At 58.0% G+C, this 16,016-nt stretch overlaps 1 protein-coding gene across 1 annotated transcript in view; it reads left to right on the forward strand.

The window, feature by feature from the left end:
* The window catches only part of LOC113407879, a 27,505-nt gene extending 15,587 nt beyond the window's left edge, over positions 1-11,918 (forward strand). The window contains exons 2-5 of the mRNA XM_029913139.1: positions 2,576-2,888; positions 5,982-6,156; positions 9,396-9,504; positions 11,851-11,918. Of these exons, the coding sequence (XP_029768999.1) occupies positions 2,602-2,888; positions 5,982-6,156; positions 9,396-9,504; positions 11,851-11,894 (615 nt within the window). The 5' untranslated portion in view covers positions 2,576-2,601 and the 3' untranslated portion in view covers positions 11,895-11,918. The remainder of the gene's footprint in view (positions 1-2,575; positions 2,889-5,981; positions 6,157-9,395; positions 9,505-11,850) is intronic.
* Positions 11,919-16,016: the final 4,098 nt, after the last annotated feature.

A 16,016-nucleotide genomic window follows, 5' to 3' on the forward strand; every position in this document is an offset into this window, starting at 1 on the left:
ATAGGTGACCTACCCGCCTCTTACCGCCCTGGCTGCTGCTCAGGTTGGCCGGAGGGGCGGCTGCCTGTTGAGCCATGTATCCGCCTGGAGCCCCCCCCCCCATCTGCCTAAGAGGGAGGGAGGGAGCTGGCCAGAGGAAGCCAGACCTTGACCTGGTCCGTGCCTTGAAGGGCCTGATCCAAAGTTGAAGTCAATGGAAAGACTCCCCGGGGGCCTCTGCTCAGGCCGTCCGTTCAAACTCCCCGGCTGGAGGAGGCATTGCAATGAGCAGTTAAGGGGGGTGAGTCGCCACCGCATTCATGCCCGGAATGGGACCTGCTCAGCTCTGTGTGTCCTAAGCCCTATACTGCTGACCCACCAGTTCTCCTTTAGCTCAGGCGGCAGCGGGCCCGGCGCTGTCAGCTCAAGAAGAGCTGAGTTCTGTCCCTGCCATGTCCGTGGAGTGGCGAAGTCTCGGGCAGGAAATACCCAGTGCGGCTACAGACTCGTTAAACCATCCGTCGTCTCTTGGGGTCAGAAGGAGAGAGACGGGATGGAGGGATTGCACAAAGCAGAGGCAGGGAGGAGTGTGTGTCAACTGGGTGGTATCCCTGAGGAGTTCCCAGCTCTGCTGTGAGCCCTCTAGTGGTTCAAATCCTGCTCTGCTGCAGCTCCCCATGTGACCTTGAGTAGCTCACTTAGCCTCATGGAGCCTCAGTTTCCCCAGCTGTACAATGGGGCTAACAGCAATGCCCTGCATCCCAGGAGGGTTGTGAGGATAAATACGTAACAGACGGTGAGGTGCTCGGATACTGTGGTGATGGGGAGTGAGTACGACGCACAGGCGCTTGGCTAATTGCTTTGCCGTTTGGGGATGGGCGGAGACTTGCTTTCCCTTAGCACTTGGCAAGGAGTTGCTGGGAATCAAGGTCTCTTCACCCCCCCCCCCACCCAGTGCCCAGCTGCTGTGTCTTGGGAGACCCAGCCAAGAGCCATTGGGGAGCACGGATGCTGGAGCCCCAGATTCTTGGCCGATTCGTCTCCTCCCAGCATCACCCTCTGAGCTGTAGGTCAGTGCCTTGGGGGAGGCTCTGGTGTGGTTTACGACGTGCTCGCTGAATGGATCTGTTGAAGGGAGCATGGGGAAATGGCCAACAAGGGCAGTTCCTCTTTATGGCTGTAATAAGCTTTAATGTCCACTTGAAAGGCGGCTGCTTTCGTGGAAGGGCTCATAAAGAGAGCACGATGGGACGGTGTGGGGATGGATTGGTCAGGGGACACAGGATCAGCTGTAGCAACCATCAGCATCCCCAACTATTGCAGGATAAGGCTTGACAGCTGGGTTGTAACTGGGCGCTACAATCCTGCGTAGAGCCGCAGCGCCGTATTGGCTGACTCACCCTGGAGTTAGCCCAGGTGGGTCCTATCAGCTTGAACAGGCAGCTGGAACTAGGGGCTGGGAGAGAGGGGAAGCAATACACACCAGCAAAGTGGGGAGTTCCCAGATCCAGTGTGTCTGGTGTTGCCGGGGGGAATGGAGCAGGCTGGGAACTTCCACCAAACTTTGTCCTCAGCTACACAGGCAATAGCAAGGCAGGAAAGAGGCTGCCCCCTGTGGATGTACCCCCACCCTGATCTGACGTGACCAGCGAGCTTGGTTCTGTCCCAGCGTGTTCTGTTTTTTCCCGTGTGGTGGCCTGGAAATTTGGAGCCTTAAAATGGGCAACTGAGTTGTCCCTCTTTCGTGCTCAGTAGTTCCCCGTGCTCCTCCTCCCCCTACACCCAGGTCGAGCAGTGTCCATTAGCCGTGCCACCAAAGCCACTGAGCCCCGGACAGCAGCTCTGGCACTGGTACCACCCGGGCTGGCTGGGGTGGGGACTTGGTCAGCTCTGGAACAAGTCTAGGGGGGAGGGGGTGACGGGCCCCTGCTGGGTGAGGAGTGACCCAGGGTCCTGGCCTTCGATAATCTGGTCACCATAATCCCCAGGGTCCACCCCGAGTAGGGGCAGGAGGCCAGCTCGGACTCTGGGGGCCTGTCCAGTCCTCTGGCAGCGAGGGGGCTGGTCGGTGCCAGTTATGGTGATGGCTTTGGGGTTGCGGATGCCTGCAGAGCTGAGAACCCACCAACTTGTTTCCTGTAGGAGCTGTTACTGCTGGGGTGTGAGTGGAGTGGGACCTGGCCTGGGGGCTGTGGGGGCAGTTTGGGTAAGGACAAGCATAGGGGCAGGGAGCAGACACCGGTCCCAGGGTGAAGCTGGAGTCAGGGTTGAGGGGTCAAGGGATGAGCCGGAGTCATAGCCGGGGGGTCAGAAACCAGACGGGAGTGGAGCAGGAGCGGGACTGGGCGTGAGGACTGGAGCAGGGACCGTGTGGAGGGGGCTCACTGGGCCCAGCTGAGCTGGCTGGGTTGCCTAGTGGTTAGGCTGGAGCTGACAGGCCCCATCTGGTGGCCATCTGATGGGAGTGACTCCAAGTCACCGTTAGGAACCCCCTACCCTTCCATACCCACCCCCAGCCTGCTCGCTGTGACGTTGCTTCTTGACTCAGCCTGGGCCTGACCTCTCTGTCCTGTCTGTCTCCTCCCCCTCCCCCCAGCGTCCGTCTGTCCCCGTCACTTGAGGATGAACAGCCCTGAGCAATGCCAAGGAGCCTGCGACGGCGCCCCCTGCAAGGCCCGGGGCCAGAAACGCCGCTGCATGTCGGCTGTGGAGCAGGGCTCCTGCCCCGGTGGCGACCCGGAGGCCGATTGGGAGATGGAGGAGGAGGAGGAGGAGGACCGTTTCCTGGGCGTGCCGCTGCGGAGGTCGTGCATGTCGAGGGCCTCCTTCCGTGGACGGGACTCCTACCGGCGCCACAGCTGGGAGCCGGGCAAGAAGCTGCAGAGTGACCCGGACTACGACCAAATGAGGTACCCAGCCTGGCCCATGGCACCTTCTCTCCCTTCCATGGCCTGGAAGCCTGGAACCCCCACCCCACGCCTGCCATCTTGGCACCAAACGCAGAGCCTCAGAAATGTGCTTGCCGCTTCACATTAATGGTGATGGGGGGGGCGTTAACCCCTGGAACTGGCCGCTGCAGGGTGGTGGTTGGGGTGTGTCTAGCTGCTGGGGTGTATTACTGATGGAGATGGGGTGTTAACACCTATTGCAGAATGTTATGTGGGCAAGGGTGTGGCTTTTGGATCTTGTTTCTGAAGGGTATTTTGGGGGCAGGCGGTTAACTTACTGCCACAGGCCTGTGAGATATTAACCCATGGAACTGGCTGCTGCAGCATGCTGCGACTATCTGCCGAGCAATACTACCTAGGGGGATGTTAACCTGTGGAACTGCTTGCCACAGGACTGCACAAAGTTTGGCAAGACCATTGAAAGGCTTAAACCTTGTGGCTCACACGCAGTGATGCTAGTTGGGATAAAAATCTGAGGGCTCCCCATCCCTCTGCTCCAGGGCAAACCACAGCCCCTCTCCGGGCCTCAGTTTCTGTAGCTGTGAAATGATACTGGCCTCCTTTTATAAAGTGCTTTGCGACCTACTGAGGGAAAACTCTGTGTCAGAGCTAAGTGTTCGTGTTCTGTGTCTGTGCAGCACCTTGCGCAGTGGGGCCCTGGTCCGTGGCTAGGACTCCAATCCAAATAATAATAGACCATGGCTCTGTCCTGCTGTGGCCGCCTCCCCACTTCCTGTCCTCGCCTCTGTCCATGAACCGTCGGCCCCTTCCTACTTGGTACATGCAGCTCTATTGCGTGGGCGTCCCTGTGGACGGGCTCCCATAGACTGGCCTCCGATGGGGTTGGGGATGTGGGCTCTGATCCCAGGGTCGCTGGTGGGGACGAGGGTGGCTGCAGCTCTGTTACTTCTGATCTTGGCTGCCCCTCTGTTCAGTGGCTTTGATTCCCTTTTATCGCCCCTCGGCAGCTCGGCCCAGCGAACGGGCCCCGGGATTGATGGCGACGACGAACAAAGCGTTGCTTTGGCAGCTGGCCCGGCTTGAGCCGAGATGCTGGTTTTGCTAGCTAAGCAGAGCCAGGCTGGGTCAGGGCTTGGATGGGAGACTGACGTGCTCCCGGGGAGCGGGGTTTAGAATTTGAACAGGTCGGGATCCAGTTCAGGCCTTTCCCTCGAAAAAGGCAACTGTCATCCTAGGATGTCCAGTAGAGAGAGGGAGGTATTAGCGCCAAGCTGCTGGTAAGACGTCGTCGGGCATCCTGTGTACAATTCTGGCCAGTCGAGTTCGAGAGAGGTGAATTCAGATGGCGGGAAGTGCCGAGAAGGGATCACGAGGGGACTGGGGACCTGACCCCACGGGCGGAAAGTCTCTGGCTTGTTCAGTGTGGCAGAACCAGGGCTGAGATCGAGGGGATCTGGTGGCTCTCTGTGAAGACACTGGGGTGAACCCCAGGGAGGGGGATGAGCTAAAGGACAAATGTTGGCATGAGAACAAAGGGGGATGAAGCGGCTGTGAGTAAATTTCACTGGGGAATTATAAGGTTTTCCAACCATGGGAGGACAGAGGGTCTGGGACAGCCTCCCAGTAGCAGAGGCAACAACCTAACTCGCTTTAGGAGGTGCTTGATCAGTTTCTGAAGGGGATGGCCGGAAGGGCTGCCTGTGACAGCCCGGGCTGGACCCGGGGTCCCCTCCGGTCCTGTGTTCCGGTCTGTCACAAAGTAGGCAGGTGGTTCCCCCTGCTGGTAGCTTGAGGCAATTGCGCTCTCAGTGAACCACCTGCCTGTGGCAAAGACAGAGGCCATCGCTGAGAACCGGGTCCTTTGTTTCGCAGTATTTCAGCTCCCCGGTAAAGCCATGCCTGGCAAGATCCAAGCCCCAGTGTCCGTAGCAGAAGCCGTGCCCCCTGCTTGCGTGATGGGGGAGCCGGCCCCTCTGACTCACCCTGCCGCTACGCCCACCCCACGACCCCTTCGTGTGTCCGGTTGAAGCAAAGCCTCTTTCGCTCCGAGGGGAGCGTTGGGGTTTTTCTCTTTCTGAGAGTGGCCGGCTCAGGCTGATGATTGGCTTTTTCGTCCGCTGTAAAGAGGCAGCTATGAAAAATAACCAACCCCCAACCACCAGCCCACTTCTGCAAACAGCGTGGAGGCCGGAGCAGGAAGTCGGGCTCTGAGATCCAGAGCCCGATTCTAGAGACGTGCCGGCGTTGGGGGAGTAGGGGGAAGGGGAGATTGCGACGGGGGCGAGGGAGGGGTTCATCCAGGCACCATGTTCAGCAGGCTGTGGTGAGTAAGGTGTGCTCTGTGGGGATGATTTCTATGTCCATTTCACTACTGGCCTCTGAGCTAGCAGGGGCTGAGGGGGGGGGGGGGGGGGGGGGGGGGGGCTGTGGTTAAGGCAAGCGACCTGCGTGTTGGAGACGTGGGCTCTGTCCTGGCCTCTGCTTCCCTGGGTTGCTATGAGGATCCAATGCTGTTTGCAAAACTTGCATTAGGATTCAACTTTCCCATGCTGAAAGTCGGGGGGGGGGGGGGGGGGGTTGTTGGACCTCTTTATGGGGAAGAGAAAGGAAAGAGCAGCATGATCCAAGATGCAGCTGGTTGTGACCTCCCTGAAAAAGAGTGGGTTTTTATTTCGAAGCCAGCGGCGAGAGTCAAACCTCCCGCTATGCTGGTGTGAAGCATCTACGACTAAATCCCCCTTGGGGACGGATTAACCCTAGCTGCAGAGGCAGCAAGGCATCCTCATCCCCATGGTGCAAAAGGGGGAAACCGAGGCACGGAGTGGGGACGTGACCTGCACCGCAGCTTAGTGCTCCGAGCTCAGGACCTGCCCCCAGTCTCGGAGGGGAGTCGCTGTCAGAACCGTGAGGGGGGCGTGGGAGTTTTGGGGGGGGGGGGGGGGGCATGCGTGGCGCCCTCTGCTGCGGTGGAGGGAATGAAGCAGTCCCAGTGTGCGTTGGTTTGGATTTGGGGTTGGGGGTGGGGAGGCGGCTAGCAGGTTTCTGGGCCCCGGCCTCGGAGTTCTCAGCCTGGCTCTCCCTCGTCTGTTTCAGCGTGAGTTTGAAGGGCCTGGCCCCTGAGGAGCTCGACTCCGCTGCGGGGCAGTTGGACGGCTTCTCCCGACACCGCAGGGACCCCCGCCGGGCCCCCATCATCCGCAGCAACGACGGGCTGGAGTCCCTGCTCTCGCAGGACGAGGAGGAGGAGGAGGACCTGGAGCGGGCTCAGGTAGGGGATGCATCTCCCCTTCCTCCCTTGAGCCCCAGGGGACTTGCCCGAAGGGGGTGGAGGGCCAGATCCTGGAAGGTGCTGACTATCTCCTGCCAGCTGCTGAGTGTCCTCAGCTCCCATTGGCTTCAGCGAGATTGCTTTGCACCTCACAGGATCAGTGCCCTTCTCCCTCCCCCAAATCTCGCCTACCTGCACCTGCATGTTTGCAGCAATCATGCAACCCCAGCTCTCATGCTTCAGGGCCTTGTCCCGCACCTGAGACGGATCAGGAAGGAATTATCCCTCTGCTTGCGCATCACTACGGACCTGGCCGCCGCTGTATCCCCAGGGGCAGCTGCCTTGCTCTGAAGCACCCAAAACGGGCCATAAGAGGCAGGAATACTGACTCAGATGGGCCAGTGGTCTCTGATATAAGGTGTGGGGAGACCGGACAGGAATCCGATCCGCTGTGGAGGGAGGATGGATGCCGGCTGGGAGGGACCAAATCTGGTCTGGCAGGGAGGTGAAGAGAAATAAGATGGCCCTGCAGTGCAGTCTGGGAGAGTAGGAGGAAGTTCAAAGCAGACTCCGCAATGAGCTAAGCCAGCCAGGCAACCCCTCCTGTCCCTGCCCAGCGCTCTCTGCTCCACTTCTCATCTGTTTTCACCGTGACTCTGCGGCTCCCTTTGTCAGCCCGCGGTGGAAGGAGGAAGGCAGAACAGTTCCTGTTTGGGGGCGTGTTAGCCTCGATAAGCGATGTTTCTCTTCTGGGGAAGGGAAACGGCCGGCAGCGTTGGCGACAGGGCTGGCTCTAGGTTTTTGCCGCCCCAAGCAAAAAAAATTTTGGCTGCCCCCCACCCCAGCCCTGGGCTCTCACCCGCCCCCCAACAGTACCCTCCCCCACCCACACCCCCTGCCACCCCAGCCCTGGGCTCACTCTCCCCCCCATCCCACCCCACCCGCACCCCCTGCCGCCCCAGCCCTGGGCTTCCCCCCACCAGTGCTGACTCCGTCCGCTCCCCCCTCACCTCCAGCCGGTCCGGCGCTGGCAGGGTCGGGGTAAGCAGCGGGGCTCCCGGGCTGCGCCTCAGCCCAGGGTCCCTCCAGCCAGGGCTCCCGTCTCCAGGACCGGCTGGGACCCAGGAGGGCAGAGCCGGGGGACTGCCCGGCAGGGGGCTGAGGAGCCGGGGCAGGGTAGCCCCAGAGGGAATGGAGCCCCGGAGAGCGGGACGTGGGCCCCTCACGGCAGCGCCCTGCCCTCTATGGCCGTCCTGCCGCAGTCCCTGGGCAGCTCGGGCCGCTTCGCCCAGCCCCACAATGGAAATATTCATGGTCGAGGCCCGCCATGGGTCATCTCTACGTCACCACCCACCAGTGTGTTCCGCTTTGCCAGAGTGCGACTTGGATTTGTTCCCCTCCCCCTTTTCTCTCCCCCCCCCCCATGTGCTGGGGGGCGGAGATGAGTGGGACGCCGAGGGGGGACTGGAGTGGTCGCTAAGGTGTTTGGGATCACTCTGAGTGGCAGCTAGGACTCCCCGGCCCAGCCTGGTCCCTCCTTCCAGGCTCTCCCAGGCCGGGGGGACAGGACAGGGTAGAGGGGAGGGGGCTTTGGCACACAGGGTCCCAGCCACTGAGAGCGTGGGGGGAGCACAGGGCACCTCCCATCTCAGTAGCTCCCCTCGTTATCCCTCCATTGCCCCCCCCATTCACAGGGAGCACCCCCCCCCCCCCCCAGCGGGTCCGACCTGCTGCATAACACGGGCCATAGGACTTCCCTGGGTTAATTCCTCTTTGAACTAGCGCAGATTTCCGATACAAACATCCAATCTTGATTGAAAAGTCTCCAGTGATGGAGAATCCACTACAACCCCGGAGGAGTTGTTCCGATGGTTAATTACCTTCCCTGTGAAAAATCTGCGCCTTGTTTCCGGTCTGGATCTGTCTAGCTTCAGCTTCCAGCCATTGGCTCGCGTTCCCCCTTCCTCTGCTAGACCAAAGAGCTCGTTAATTCCCGGTGGAGAGACTCACGGCCTGGGATCCAGTCACCCCTTCACCTTCCCTTTGTGACGCTAAACAGATCGAGCCGCTTGTGCGTGCCCCTCTCGGACGCGTCCTCCGATCCTTTCATCCGGCTCGTGCCTCTTCCCTGAGCCTTCGCCAGCCTCCTGCTGGAATTGTGGACACCAGAAGGGGGCCCAGGATTCCAGCTGTGATCACGCTGGGGCCAGATGCAGGTCCCACAGTGCTTTAAAAAACATCCAGGGTGTTTAACCCCTGGTTTCCTGGCTAAATTCCAGCCTGGGCCAATTCTTCCTACAACTATTCTCTGCATTTTTGGTAGGGCCTAGATCAGACCCCTGCTGAGGTAGGTGCTTCACCTACACTAGTGAGAGACAGTCCCTGCTCCAAAGAGCTGACAGCCTAAACAGAAAACGGGTGGGAGGGGAAACTGAGGCACAGAGCAGGGCAGTGACTTGCCCTGGGTGGGCCAGTGGCAGATCTGGGAATGGAACTCGGGGTCCTTAGGCCCAGTGCCAGGTAAAGGTTCCCACGCTGGAGTCCTGCTGATCTCTGGGATGCTTGCTGGTCTCCTGGCACTGGATTCCCTCTCCTCCTCTCCAGCGGACAGGAACAGGGGACGGGGGGAAGAGAAGCAAAGAGCTAAGGGTGGGGGGAGGAGGGCAACTAATTTCTGCCCCGAAAAACAAAACCTCAGTGCACCACAGGCAGCGAAAAATCCACCACGTGCATTTCGGGTGTCACCTGCCATGGAGGCAGCGCCTGTAGGTGCCATGGGGATGGTGTGATGGGGAATGGCGGGGCTGGGCAACGGAGAACGGGAGGGGAGCCCCCGACAGTGGAGGTGTACAGGCTGCTTCTTGAATCGTCTCACTCTCTTGCTGCTGCTGCTGTGGGGTTCCACCCCAGAGGTGGCTGCATTTTAGTGGTGGGCGAAGTGATCTGACCAAGCAAGAGCGTCTGGAGAGGCGAAATTCTTCACCCCCTCCCCACAGCAACCCCAACCAGCTCTCCTTGGAGCAGTGAGTGGGGGTCCCAGCCAGGGGTTCGTGAACCCCCGTTCCGCTGGCGAGGGGGTGTGGCGGGGACCCTGCCCTCCTACGGGCGGGTGCTGCGGGAAGCAGTGGGCACGCCGCTGTGTTTTTGAGCCGTTGCCCCGAGCCACCCCCCTCACCTGGCGCAGCGGGGGCAGCCGTACCCCTGCGCTGCCTGGCACTGATCCCTGCGCTTGTCCCCAGGAAGACGCCAGGAGTTTGCAGGCCTATCGGACCGGGCAGAACCCCGCCTCCAGCGCCCTCTCCAAGTGCGTTTCCCTGAGCGGCATCGACCGCTTCCCGGATGCGGATGGTGAGTAGGGAAGGCCCCTCCACCTGGCTCCTCTGACCCCAGCCTGTCAGGCAACCCCAAGTGCTGGCGGGGGGGGGGGGGGCGTCCAGAGAGGCTTGGGGCGCCCCCTTGCTGCTGTGCAGTGCCAGCAGAGCCCTGAGCACGGGCCAGGTGTTCTGCCATGTACCTCCCGCCGCCTTGGCTCCAAATTCCCCACCAGGCAGTGCCTAGGGCGACCAGACAGCAAGTGTGAAAAATCGGGACAGGGGGTAATAGGAGCCAACATAAGATAGCTCAGTGGTTTGAGCATTGGCCTGCTAAACCCAGGGTTGTGAGTTCAATCCTTGAGAGGGTCATTTAGGGATCTGGGGCAAAAATCTGTCTGTGGATTGGTCCTGCTTTGAGCAGGGAGTTGGACTAGATGACCTCCTGAGGTCCCTTCCAACCCTGATATTCTATTCTATGAAAAAGACCCAAAAGTCAGGACTGTCCCTATAAAATTGGGACATCTGGGCACCCGAGCAGTGCTGGCTACTGGCCACCAGGGAGAGAGCTGAGACCAGAGGAAATCCCCAGGACCTGCTCCAGGGCATTTGACCTGTTGGATTTCCTTCCTGGCCGAGCCTCCCTTCTTGGGGGGAGGGTTGGGAAACAGGGGGTGTCTCTCGCTCTGCAATCCTAGGACAAACCCTTCCCCATCCCAGCCGGCTTTTCTTCCTTAGCCCTGCGCCCACAGGACTTTTGGTTTTGCTGGTGGGTGTTCCACACTGCCCCCCCCCCCCAAAACCCCGCCCCTTCCCTGAGCCCCCCTCCCCTGAGCGCCTCTCCCCGCTCACTCCTTTCTGCCCCTTCCTGCCTTAAGGACATTGGGGGCGGGGGAGGGGGCAGAGAGGGGTCAGTGGCGGGGCAGCCCCGCTCGACAGCTGACGGGTGGGGTGGCTGCTGAAGAGCTGATTGGCAGCCAGCCCCAGGGGTGCGTGAGCCCCTGAGCACCCCCAGAGTTGGTGCCTATGCCTGCCCCCTAGCCAGGCTCTCGCCCGACAGGGAGGAGAGGAACTGGGCCGTGTTGTCACCAGCAATTGAGTGCAGCTATAAGGCTGGGAACGCCTCGCCCAGCGGTGATAGCCGCTGCCAGGCAAAGGGCAGACTCCTGCCCCGTGGGTGGAAGCCGGATCAAAGCGACCTGGGTCAGCTTCCCACCTGATCCCCTTGCTAAGGTGGGCGACTCAGCTGGGGGCAGAGAGCCAGCCCAAAGCCAGGCCCAAGCAGGCGGCAAGGGGCACATCAGCCTTTGACTGGTGCCCTCTCCTTTGTGAGGGGAGCGACTTCTCTCTAGGACGAGAGCGTTTCCCTCGGGGAGGGTCCCGTCCCGCGGCCCTGATGCTCGGTGATCTCTCCAGCACGCTGAGTGTTTCCACCAGGCCCTCGGCTTTGTGATCATGGCCTTGCGGGCCGCCCCTTCCTGAGGCAACTGTGCGTCTCCGGCGCAGCCTCGGGTTTCGGCGGGGAGCTTTCCGGGACTTTGCAGTGTGATGATGTCCACGGGCCTTCGCCCTCGGGCACCAGCCCGGCTCTGAATCTGTCATGAGCCATCTGCTGTGCTGCCGTTTCCCTCCTAAATCAATGGAACGCCCCAAAACTTTAGCCCCGAGGTGAGGTTGCCCGGTGGGGCCTGCTGCCCTGCCAGCATGGGGAGAGAGGCGATACTTAAACCTCTCATTCGTGCCCTCCGGGTGCACAAAAAAAGTGATCAGAGCCGGGCGATTTTGCAAATGGCTAGTGCTAGGGGGCTGTATCTCAAGACCCCTTTACTCAAACAGCCCCAGAGCTGGACCATGAGCCTTACCCCTCCCCGCCGAGGTGGCACAGCAAATTTCAAGACAATCCGAGTAAGTGTGGGCAGGGCCGGCTCCAGGGTTTTGGCCGCCCCAAGCAGCCAAACAAACAAAAAAGCCGCGATCGTGATCTGCGGCGGCAATGCGGCGGGAGGTCCTTCGCTCCGAGCAGGAGTGAGGGACTGTCCGCCGAATTGCCGCCGAACAGCTGGACGCGCCGCCCCTCTCCGAAGTGGCCGCCCCAAGCACCTGCTTGGTAAGCTGGTGCTTGGAGCTGGCCCTGAGTGTGGGGATTTCAGAGGACTTGGAGTAGTTGAGCCGTAGACAGAAAGCAAGACTCAACGCTATTCCGCTCCTGTGTTCTCCGGTCCTAACCCCGAGCCTTGCGGTATCTCTAGGAAGCTGCAGCGTGCTGGATCGGTATCCTAGTGGTTAGTTTAGTGAAGCCCACGGGACGCTGACTTTGCTGTGAACCTCTTCGTTGGCCTCCGGGCTACGGCTTCCTACTGTCTTTTTGTTTTCACCTTTGCAGAAATCTCCCTCTTCGCTTCTGGGATGGACCTCGTCAATGGGTAAGGCTCGGAGGCATTTGCTCGTCGTCAAGATGTGTCTGGGTGCCGGGAGCTGTACAGCGGAGGGGCTGTACTTGGAGAAGGAGGATGGTCCTGTGGGTAAGACAGAGGCGTTTGCCTCAGGCGGTCTGGGGTCTGTCCCTGGCTCCTTGTGTGACTTTGGGCAAGTCCCCTCCCTGCCTCAGTTTCCCCACCGGTAAAGTGGGGTTAATGATACTGACCTCCTCTGTTAAAGCACTTTAAGACCTATTCATGAGAAGAGCTTCGTCACTGCTGGGCTTCTTGTTGTTCCTTTGTTTCTCTTTTCTATTTAGCTTGCAAGTTTTTCAGGGCAGAGGCTGGCTCTCACTATGTCTGTGTACCGTGCCTAGCATGATGGGGTCCTGATCTCAGCAGCCGCCTCTCGATGCTACCATAATACAAATAATAATAAGTCGCTCCCCGAGCCCCGAAGGGTTAACAGGCTAAGGACCCCTGTTAGTCCAGTACCGTATGGAGCAGGTTTCATTGATGCCATACTTCAAATGGGATGGGAACCTGGATTCTCAGCTCCTCACTTGCTGTTGCTGAATTGGTGCAGACAATAGTAGTGTGGCTTAAGAATCGCGAGGCAGGTCCCTGCCGCCCCCCAAATCATGAGATTTAAAAATATAAAACCAGTAATCTTGAGGTTCTTTTTATTTACCTTCTGGTTTTGGAGCCAATGGGATTCACATTTTCAAGTTTCTGTTTGCAGCTGTGAGAGCCAGAAACTTGCTTAAAAAAGAAGCAGCAGCTGAGATTCTCTCCTAATCCCATGACTCCAGAAGCAGGGGCTTTAAGTAGGGTCCTACCAAATTCACGGTACATTTTGGTGAATTTCACGGCCAGAGGGCTTTAAAATTGGTCAATTTCCTGATTTCAGATGTTTACCTGAAGGGTGTTGTAACTTTCGGGGTCCCGACTGAAAAGGGGATCATGGCGGGGGGGTCACAAAGCTGTTGGGGGGGGGGGCAGTGTCGTAGGATTGCCACCCTCACTTCTGTGCTGAGCCCAGCTCTGAAGGCAGCAGCTGCGGAGCTTCCTGCAGCTGGAGGAGGTTCCCGGAGGTGGAGGTGATGCCAATCTCCCCCCAGCTGGGAGCCCATAGCTGCTAGTCCCGGCCAGTGTCCAAGGGCCCCGGCCATTTTGGAGGCCCCCGGAAAAACGGGCACCCTGAACTCCAGCAGGAGCCGTGGGGGTGGGGCAGAATGCCCGAGCACGGACACCCCGAGGCTGCTGCAGCGCAGAAGTGAGGGTGAGGAGGTACCACCCTCACTTCTGCGTTGGCTCTGCAGGTGGGTCTGATCTCCCCACCGAGAGCGGCTGTGCAGGGGAAGGACAAGTCCTGACCCTCCCGAGCCTGGCCAGGACTAGCAGTTAGGTGCCCCTGGCAGGGGCGCTCCCAGCAGCAAGGGGGAGATCGGATTTCACGGGGAAGGGCTTATTTCGTGGGCCGTGACACATTTTTCATGGCTGTGAAATTGGTAGGGCCCTAATTCATGAGATTCCTGATACAAATCACACAGCCATGGTGGGAAAAGTTTCCCTTGTGTGGACAGTCACAGAAGCAGATAACAAGCGGCTTAGAGCTGGTTAAAGCCCAAAGATTTGCTTGAATAAAGGATCTAAGGGGACATTTACCAGTGTGCAGATCTACAGAGGTGTTTAGGCTCCTGATTTCAGTGCACGTTAGGAGCCTAAATACCTTTGTGGATCTGGGCCCCGCGGACTCCAGGAGCAAACTCCGACGAGAGGGAGTTCCGGATGGCAGAGGGTTTAATGCATCTGGGCGTCCCTTTAAGCTGTCGATTTCATTTTGTTTGCTCAAGCATCCTCTCCCGGGCACGTCCGGCTGCTGCGTCGCGGCCCCTGGACGTCATGATCCCGGTCGGCTCGTGGAATGTGACTGATGCAAACCCTGAGTAACTCGTCTGAGTCAGGCTGCCAGAATCTCCTGGGGCCCCAACTCTCGCTGCTGTATGAGCCCAGCCAGCATGCTGGGGTTTGCTACGCCGCTTGGGGCCCTGGCCAAAGCCCCCCCGAGAGGAATGGGAAGGCGTAGGTTCAGTTCCCTGCTCAGCCGCAGACTCCCCTGTGTGAGTTGGCTACCGCTACGTCTACACTGCAATTAGACACCCGCCGCTGCCAGCTGTTTAATTGTGGTGTAGACGCTCAGGCTGCAGCCCAAGCTCTGGGGCCTTCCCACCTCGCAGGGTCCTAGAGCCCAGCCACCGGACTGAGCCACAACTTCAGAGCAGGGCTGGGTTTAGAGGAGTAGCGTGAGCCCCACCGTCTGCGGATCCGGGCTGGGAGGCCCACTCCAATACGCTGTGCAGTCTCGCCTGCGCCCGATCAGCCACCTCCCAGCTGGGCTTGATCAAGTGACTCTAAAAGCCAGCGAGCATCTCCGGTGGGAAGCGGGCGGGTTTTTGTGCTGAGGGCCGGAGGAAGAGCTGCGTCCGTACAGTGTGGGAGTTGTTACCTGATGAGTCGGGTGTCTGAAGAACCATAGAATCATAGACTATCAGGATTGGAAGGGACCTCAGGAGGTCATCTAATCCAACCCCCTGCTCAGAGCAGGACCAATCCCCAGCTAAATCAAACTGTGCCCCAGGGTTGCCCGGAGGGGGGGGGTGCAAGTGGGGCAATTTGCCCCAGGCCCCCGGCCCCGGAGGGGCCCCCACGAGAATATAGTATTCTATAGTATTGCAACTTTTTTTTATGGAAAGGGCCCCCTTAATTGCTTTGCCCCAGGCCCCCTGAATCCTCTGGGTGGCCCTGCTGTGCCCCACAGAAAGGGGCTGAGTAGAGTTTGGGCATGTGGGGTCAGCCCTTCCTGAGCTGGGGGAGACAGGCCAGGAGCCTGCAACCAGATTCAGTTCCTGTACCACAGGCACTGGGTGGGTGCCCTTGGGCAAATCACTTAGGCCAGCTTCTCAAAGGTATTAAGTAGGGCTGTCAAGTGATTAAAAAAATTAATCACGATTAATCACACTGTTAAATAATAGAATACCATTTATTTAAATATTTTTGGATGTTTTCTACATTTTCAAATATATTGATTTCAATTACAACACAGAATACAAAGTGTACAGTGCTCACTTTATATTATTTTTATTACAAATATTTGCACTGTAAAAAACAAAAGAAATAGTATTTTTCAATTCACCTAATACAACTACTGTAGTGCAAGCTCTTTATCATGAAAGTTGAACTTACAAATGTCGAATTATGTACAAAAAAATAACTGCATTCAAAAATAAAGCAATATCAAACTTTAGAGCCTACAAGTCCACTCAGTCCTACTTCTTGTTTAGCCAATCGTCCAGACAAACAAGTTTGGTTACATTTGCAGGAGATAATGGTGCCCACTTCTAGTTTACTGTGTCACCTGAAAATGAGAACAGGCGTTCGCATGGCACTGTTGTAACCAGCGTCGCAAGATATTTACGTGCCAGATGCGCTAAAGATTCATATGTCCCTTCATGCTTCATCCAGCATTCCAGAGGACATGCATCCGTGCTGATGACGAGTTCTGCTCGATAACGATCCAAAGCAGTGCGGACTGACGCATGTTCATTTTCATTATCTGAGTCAGATGCCACCAGCAGAAGGTTGATTTTTTGTTTTTGTTTTGGTGGTTCGGGTTCTGTAGTTTCCGCATCAGAGTGTTGCTCTTTTAAGACTTCTGAAAGCATGCTCCCTACCTTGTCCCTCTCAGATTTTGGACGGCACTTGAGATTCTTAAACCTTGGGTGGAGTGCTGTAGCTATCTTTAGAAATCTCACATTGGTACCTTCTTTGCGTTTTGTCAAATCTGCAGTGACAGTGTTCGTAAATCAAACAACATGTGCTGGGTCATCATCCGAGACTGCTATAACATGAAATATATGGCAGAACACGGGTAGAACAGAACAGGGGACATACAATTCTCCCCAAGGAGTTCAGTCACAAATTTAATTAACGCACTATTTTTTTTAACGAACATCATCAGCATGGAAGCATGTCCTCTGGAATGGTGGCTGAAGCATGAAGGGGCATACGAATATTTAGCATATCTGGCACGTAAATACCTTGCAAAGTTGGCTACAAAAGTGCCATGCGA

Source organism: Terrapene carolina, unplaced genomic scaffold, assembly GCF_002925995.2.
Source record: "Terrapene carolina triunguis isolate 2854851 unplaced genomic scaffold, T_m_triunguis-2.0 Scaffold481, whole genome shotgun sequence".
Classification (NCBI taxonomy): Eukaryota; Metazoa; Chordata; order Testudines; family Emydidae; genus Terrapene; species Terrapene triunguis.